This window comes from Hydra viridissima, unplaced genomic scaffold (assembly GCF_058129835.1).
Source record: "Hydra viridissima isolate aposymbiotic clone 2 unplaced genomic scaffold, HvirCarnegie_v1 scaffold_2, whole genome shotgun sequence".
Classification (NCBI taxonomy): Eukaryota; Metazoa; Cnidaria; class Hydrozoa; order Anthoathecata; family Hydridae; genus Hydra; species Hydra viridissima.
Window position 1 is genome coordinate 21,952,813 of NW_028324301.1, and position 8,047 is coordinate 21,960,859.

Consider the following 8,047-nt stretch of genomic DNA (forward strand, 5'->3'; position numbering starts at 1 on the left):
CTCGGGTAATCTACAAATTCCTCGGGTAATCTAAAAATAAATTTAAGAAATTGAAATCATAGCCAAAATTTAGATTTTTACTGGACCTTTTTAAATTTCAGACTTTTTTAAACTTTTCGTTCATTTTAGAGTTAGTTTTTATGCAATTATTTTTTAAAATTGAGGATCACATACTACACAAGAGATGGATGCAATTAATGTGCTGCACCAAGGCCTATAACAGTTTAGGAGGCCCATCTATTTATAGGCGTTGCACATTACTTGGTTACTTTTACAACGGATGCAGTACTTCATTTAAGACCATATTAAATGAATGACCGTATTACTTAAGTTCCTGCTTGGAATCTCTAAGTTGGAAAGACTAAAAGTGATTCACTTTCGTGTCAGACTTGATCCTACTGAACGTAAAAATGCAGATTTACGTTAAGAAAGTTTATTTTGTTCACAACTTTTTTCACAAATAATTTATACCAAAGTGATAAACAACAAATTTATCTCACCAAACCAAGATTCGGAAGAAATATCTCATAAAAATTATTACAGTTAGATATTTTTACACCTTTTTTAGGTAAATTTCAGTTATTTGCAATATAAAAAAAAAAAGGGTTTCTCATGAAGATTCCCAAAATAAACATAAAGTTTGAAGGAAGTTTTAAAATTGTTTTTGTGGTTTTTTTAATGTAATTATTGATTGGCTGAACGGTTATTACATGAAGCCATCAAAAGTAGAAAAACGTAGCAAGTAGTTTTAAAATTGCATTATGACTTTAAAACAGTTTTTAAAATGCTATAGCAAATATTGCTTAAGAAGAAGTTTAGTAAGAAAATTTATCCCATAAAACCATAAGTTTTTCTGATTAAAAAACTCTGTCAGTTTGGAGATGTTCTTTACACACCAGTTACACTAACATTAGTTAAAAAGACCTTAAACTCATCAAAAGTTATCTGAGGTCCACCACGAGTTAGAGTTGTTTAAACAACCTTGTTAGGGCCAGTATGAAGATCTTTTAAAAAGATTCCTGATTCCTCAGAACATATTAGTGCAATTGAATCATCTAAATTTATATGATATCTAAAAATGGACAGGTGTAAGACCTTTTCTGGACCCAATTTTTCAATAGTAGTCATATTACTAGAGTTTGGAAAAGGAGGTACCCAGAAAAGGTCTCACCCGGGCACATTTTTTTCTTCTCAAAGACCCTGATCTTTGCAGCACATTATACTTAATTGGACCTCGAATGATTGCGAACTTTTCTGATCCACAGCCTAATTACGATGGAAAAGGTAGTCTGTAAATCATTTTAAGTTGTTGTTAAGAATTCTAAATTTTCAGGGTGGACGACCAGTGGTATTGAAAATATCCCCTAAAGAATTTATTTTTAGCAAGAATTTACTGTTACCTTCAGTTTCAAGGAGAAGTTGAAATCGAGACAAAGTTTTTCATTCTCCAAATAAAACTTTTAAATTAAATGTTTTAAATAAAATCATTCATAAAAAAAAAAAATGACAGCAAAAAATAAATAACATAGTAACTTATTAACTTAGTAAAAAAACATAAAGAATTTTTGGAAAAATTTTATTTTAATTGGCAAGAACAGTGTTTACATTCTTCTTATTACAAAACTTTTGTCATTAAAATTCTTTGGGCAATATTGGTAATACGTCCAGGTGTATTACCATTATTTGCATTAACCTACCAGTGGTTGTCAGATATTGTTAAATTATTGTACACTGCACCCAACCAAAGACCGATATGATTACAACAAAAAGCAGATTCAACTGCAATCTTGTTGAGGTGGCATGTGCAGAAAATATCTTAATCGTGATTTCATTTTGAATGACTAAACCTATTTTACTTTTCTCATTCGATAAACAATAATGTAATATAATAATAATAAATAATTTTGCTGGGTTTTTTTCAAGTGGTGTCATCAATGTTCTTAAAGATGTCAAATACAAAAGAAATCAAAATTTGTAGTGACAAATTCTTGCTTGTTTGGCAATTTCTGCTTTTTGAATTTCTTGTGTACTTGCTGTTTCGTCTGGTCTGGGTTGAATCACGAAGTTTGTTCACATGAATAAATTATCTGCTGCTTTCACTTATCCAACGGTATCATGCAAATAATTATTATGTGTTTTGGTTCTTCTTTTTTTACCGGATATAATCTCATTATGCATTCACTCCAGAACTTCGAAAGTTCTGGAGTAAATGCATAATGAGAAAATATCCGACAAAAGAAAGAAGAACAATCTACAAGCTATGATTAATAGTGTATACACACACACACACACACATACACACACACACACATATATACATACATATATATATATATATATGTGTGTATATGCCATCTTCTTGAGTTATGGTGCTAGTTTTGCAGTATCATAAGCTGTTTAAAGAATTGAAAGATCCATTACAATTATCAACTTAAATTCGTTTTCAAGTTCAAATGTTTACATTTGAAAAATATTTCTTCGTTTCGTTTTCAACTGAAAAACAAAACGTTGATGCTTAAAATAAATAACTATGTATATAATATAGTTAAAATAAATAAAATGTATATATTCGCATGTTTACACGTACATAAAACAATAAAACTGATGTTACATATAAACAAAGAAAAAATTATAGAGCTTAAGAATGAAGTTATCTGTAACGACTTTAATAGAAATAATGAAACAACTTTGAAATCGCACCTAAATGTTAAATCCTGATTGGGTGTTCGGGAGGACAGGCCCGTCGAGAGTTTGGGGGGAAAAGACTGGTGGGGGATTTTGGTCTTTTTTTAAAAAAACTTTTTTTTTTTTTTGTAAATAGATAAACTATTATAACTTTTCAAATCAAATTCTTATTAGTTTTTAAATCAAATTCTTATTAGTTTTTAAATCAAATTCTTATTAGTTTTTAAATCAAATTCTTATTAGTTTTTAAATCAAATTCTTATTAGTTTTTAAATCAAATTCTTATTAGTTTTTAAATCAAATTCTTATTAGTTTTTAAATCAAATTCTTATTAGTTTTTAAATCAAATTCTTATTAGTTTTTAAATCAAATTCTTATTAGTTTTTAAATCAAATTCTTATTAGTTTTTAAATCAAATTCTTATTAGTTTTTAAATCAAATTCTTATTAGTTTTTAAATCAAATTCTTATTAGTTTTTAAATCAAATTCTTATTAGTTTTTAAATCAAATTCTTATTAGTTTTTAAATTAAATTCTTATTAGTTTTTCTTAGTCAGACACAAAAAGCTCATAAGTAAATAATTAGAAAATATTGATCTCGAGAGGGGTGACGAACAGAAAGCTACCCCCCCTCATACAAACACCTTCGCAGAAGTTTCTGGACCCCAGAGGCAAACCAAGCAAGTTGACCCGGGACTCACTGATTCCCTTGATGGGCCTGCGGGAAAAGATACACTAGCATGTGATGGAAATATTTCAATAGCAATAACTTAAAAAGTATAATAAAAAATAATACGACCGCACTCAAGTATGAAAAGTAATAAATGGATAGAGGCTTATCGTTCATTCTTTCGGAGTTAAGAAAATGTTGAGGATTTTAAATGTTTTTGAACAATATCTTGAAGAACACAATTTTTATCGAAGATCTAAATTTGTTGTTAAAATCAAGTAATTTCAACTTTAGAAGTATTTTTTTTTTTTTAATTTTTTTACAAGGCATTTTTTCAATCTCGTTTTTAAAATGCTTTATTTAACGTCATCATATATATAATCACGAAAATTTTTATCAGGAATTTAGAAATCAATTGTTTTTATGTCATAAAAATGTTCAACTTATCATTTTTAACTTTCAATTCACTGGTGTTTACGTGTTAAATTTTAAAATATTTTTTTTTTTTAAATTTACTTCTAGAAATGAAGCAAATTTATGAGTTTTGTTTCGCCAGTTTAAGCAACAGACGAACAAACTCAGCAAACAGCATTTTTATGAGTTTTTTAAAAGTATATGTATGAGTATTTTATAAAGGAAAACAAAATTACTTGATCAGAAGCAAAACAAACGCTTATAGTAGATTTAAATCTTTTGTAGTGAAATATACGTAGCAACTTTTATTTTATCACACAAAGGACTAATAAGAATAGCGTTGAAATTCGATAGTATGAGAAATATTTTTTTTTTTTCAGAAAAAGATTCTTACAAAAAAAATTCGCCTATTTTAATTTATACAAAACAAAGTTAACTATTAATAATGCATAGGATTTCCCTAAATATTAAAGTCAAGATACATAGTTAAAACTATTATTACAAAAAATAAAAACTCAGCACGATACATTAACAAATTTGTATTTTAGTGTGAATCGTTTGGAATGTTTTTATGCTAAAGTATAAAGTATATACATATTAATAAATAGATGAAATAAAACTTTCACAAAATATGCTCGCAAAACTGTATAATTAAAAAAACAAACGCAAAACTTATTACATATAAAACCGGACAAACAAGTTATTGGCGTTTACAGTTTCATATATACATTTTGTAGATAACTTTTTAAAGTAGAAGATCACTTGTTGTCAAATACGTTTTACAAAATTAGAATCTTAACTTAATGTCGTTTTTTTTTTTTCAAAAACAAATTTAAAAAAATCTATCGAAAATTACGGCTTTACGTAACTGTAAGCTAATCCTATGCCGATAGCAAGAGCAGCAACACCAAAAGGAGCCCAATCATTTACCGCATGTGAAATTTTTTGTTGGATTGAAAGGTCTTCATAAGATTGCTTTTGAGACAATATCTTTTCTTGTTCCGGTGATTCTTCTTCATCACTGCTAATGTTTCTATATATTAATCCAGAGGCATTAAACATCACACTCTCCAAATCCATTGAACTCTATAAATTGAATAGAAACTTTTAATCAATTAGTTATTATTGTATTGTTGTTAAAGCATTAAAGCATTTTAATTGAGCATAGGAAAAAACAAAAATTAACTTATAAAATACAGAAATAAAAACAATAAGTCACAGCACTTTTGGTATCTTGAAAATATGTTAGACTCTTAGAGGTGCAGAGAGACATTTAAAAATAGGTGACAGTTGAACAGTCAGACTAAAAGAAAGACTACAAGGCAACAATCTGTTAAAGAAAAAGTTTTTTCTAACATATTTACTGACAAAGATTAATAGAATTTGTCTAAAACAGCAAAAAAAAAAAAAAAAAACAACCCAAAAGTAGTGTAGCAGTAAAATGAGCGCTTACAGCCAAACAACATTCCCAAGAAAAGACAAAATGATATATGTGTGTGTGTGTGTAAAATGTATATAATGTTAAAATAACCTTAGTTATCTACATACTTCACTGATTCTCAATAGAACATACCTCTATTTCTTCTAAAGATTTCTCAGCATTCTCAGTGACAAACTTTGTAGAATATTCAACAAGCAACTCTAGCTGAGTATCATCCAGATTTCCAGAAAATATTGTTTCTTTTACTGTATAAAGCACAAGTGCTACTCTTGTCCATACACTTCCTGATACTTGCAATAATTTTTTATTATAAACATCTTTTGCAATATTTGCAAATGATTCATATGAAATCATTTTATTGTTTTGAAGAGGCGTAAGTAGATCATACACATGCTGCGAAAGTAAATCAGGAAAATCTTTCATAATTTCTGTGCTCATCTCTTCTAAACGATTCACTGCATATGTCTGTGGTGTAAATTCAACTCCTACATCTTCAAAATCTTCATGATGTTGGGGTATTAAAAGGCTATAATCAAATAACAAAGTTCAGATTAAGTAACAAAGCAAAAACAAACAAAAGAAAAAAAATATATATCAAAAGTTTTAAATATAAAGCCTATTATGAAATAGTAGTTGGGGTACATGGAACTTTGTAGTTAGGAACTTTTGGAGTTGTTTAAGTTTGCTAACATTTTTAGAAAATAAACAAACAGTGAGTAAAAAGTTGCTCTTTATCTTGAATTGTATGGTTATATTATCACTGCTGAATAGATATTCTTAGTTTAATGATTATGTCCAGAAATAGCTACAACATCAATACTTGCTAATTTAAATGTAAACTAGTTACCCAAACTTGCTAATTAAAAACTTTCATAACTTTCTCATAACTTTAAACATTCATTAGATTTTTGTAATAAAGTGAGAAAATTTTGAAACTAAAAAGGACAGTGTATACTTTATGAGCAAATACTAATTTAACAAAATCTTACCTTAAAGGTCGCGGAGGTGTACAACTGGAATGATTTTTAAATGATTTTAATGGTTCTTTTTTATGTCTATGAAAATCAAAAGTAGCTATCTCTCTCTTCATATTTGCACTTATCCATTGTTTGACAGGGACTTTCATTTGGCGGAGCTTTCTTCTAACACTTGCCCAGTTCTCCTCTGTTACATCACTCGAACTGCGCATCAAGTGCTTTTTGCCACACAATTTTTCTTGTTCAGCATTAAAAGCGGTAATCTGTTCTAACAATTGCTTCCTCTCATACTCACCTATAGTAATTGTATTAGATTTTGCTTTATTAGTTCCTTGATCATCTGAAGGTTTCTTTTTCTTCAGATCTTTAGGTAAGGTTTTTGATTTTTCTTCGACAGTTATTTGGTTTGGTTTTTGTGACGTATAAATATCTCCAACATCAGGTTCACAATCCAAATTCATTTTGTTTTCTACACAAATTTGTTTTCTTTCACAACAATTAGAACCACATGAGCTAGAAACAGTGCTAAAATCAAATTGGCTTTCACTGCGATTAACACTACTATTGCTTTGACTTTCACTGCGACTCACACTACTATTACTTCGACTTGCTTTATTTCTGGCAGTGATTTGATCAGGTGTAAGAGAGCTTAAATATTCTAAAACAACTAACTTAGTTTCATTCTTAAAAAGTTCAAGGGAAGCAGCATCTGCTGTATGTCGCCTTTTAGATATATTAGAACCATTTTTAATTTCTTGGAGACATGCAGATAGATTTTTTTTAGAATCATTTGATGTAACTACCTCAGTATGTCTACGAGGGTTAGTACTATTTTCTTCTATAGATATTAGTTTGGAGTTGTTTTTAGATTTCTTATGAGTTTTTTTAAAATTAGATTGTTGTAAAATTTGGCTTTGTGATTTCAATACTGGTACATCATCTAAATTATTAGTTTTATCTCTTGAGTGTGTTGTACTATTTGTTTGAGATTGCATCAAAAGTTTTTCAGGTTCCTGAATTTGTACTTGATCTTCACCACTTACATCAGAATCAGAATCAGAGTTGAAACCTATTGGAAGATTTAACTTAAAAAGCAACCACTTTTATATGTATTTTAAATTAAAAACAACAATATTTAGGTAAGGAAAAAAAATTGCTTTTCTTGAACAGTTCCAAAAAAAACTTTAGTGGAGAGAAATTCTTTTTCTAAAAATGAGAAACCTTGAAAAGCAAAATTTTGTTCAAAACACTTTTGAGATTATCTCTTTTGAATGTATTTACAATCGCACTTACAATACAGGAGTTAGAAACTGTTGAATTATACTTACCTGCTTTTTGTCGAGGCTTTCTTAAACTTCTAAGTCTTGAGGGTGAATTTGTTCGTTGGGTTGGTACTGGGGCTTTCCTTGAAAGTTTTCCTACTCTATGAGGTGTAGGTGTTGATGCTAGAGAGTTTCCAGGTAAACCTCCATATAAAGGTGGTTTTTCAGCCACTTGGGTAGCCATCAATGAACTTCAAATTTTAATACTTACAAAAAACAAAAACAATTTCGTAAATTGGTCATTAAATTGCTAGGTATAGACATACATAATTAACAAAGAGTGCCAACCTTACTTTGTTTATAACTTACTTTAAAGCACAATGTATCAAGCTCATTAATAATCTCAAAAATGCTAACTCAAAAATTTGACGTCTGACTAAAGTCTAACTAATTGTTTCCATCAACATTATAAATAAATACAAATTCAAAAAATATTTCACAATATGATTCAAACTCAATATATCTCCAGAATTTATAAAAGATACGTTCAACTCGCAAGTTTTAGCTGCCGGGGGTACTTGCTTAGTGTATTTAAAAAC

The 8,047-nt window shown here is 28.7% G+C and overlaps 1 protein-coding gene across 1 annotated transcript; it reads right to left on the minus strand.

The window, feature by feature from the left end:
• Positions 1-4,114: 4,114 nt before the first annotated feature.
• On the minus strand, positions 4,115-8,047 carry LOC145190159 (uncharacterized). Its single transcript, XM_090080319.1, has 5 exons — positions 7,818-8,047; positions 7,515-7,714; positions 6,199-7,255; positions 5,342-5,735; positions 4,115-4,854 (listed from the first exon to the last, which is right to left on the minus strand). The coding sequence occupies exons 2-5, from the start codon at positions 7,690-7,692 to the stop codon at positions 4,621-4,623; spliced, it is 1,863 nt and encodes a 620-aa protein (XP_089936445.1). The 5' UTR covers positions 7,693-7,714; positions 7,818-8,047; the 3' UTR covers positions 4,115-4,620.

Excerpts from the sequence above, each read along its gene's own strand:
- LOC145190159 (XM_090080319.1), bottom strand. The coding sequence starts at position 7,692 with ATGGCTACCCAAGTGGCTGAAAAACCACCTTTATATGGAGGTTTACCT. Across the intron at positions 5,736-6,198 it reads ACACCTCCGCGACCTTTAAG|CCTTTTAATACCCCAACATC; the intron begins GTAAGATTTTGT and ends ATTTGATTATAG. Across the intron at positions 4,855-5,341 it reads AATCTTTAGAAGAAATAGAG|AGTTCAATGGATTTGGAGAG; the intron begins GTATGTTCTATT and ends TTCAATTTATAG.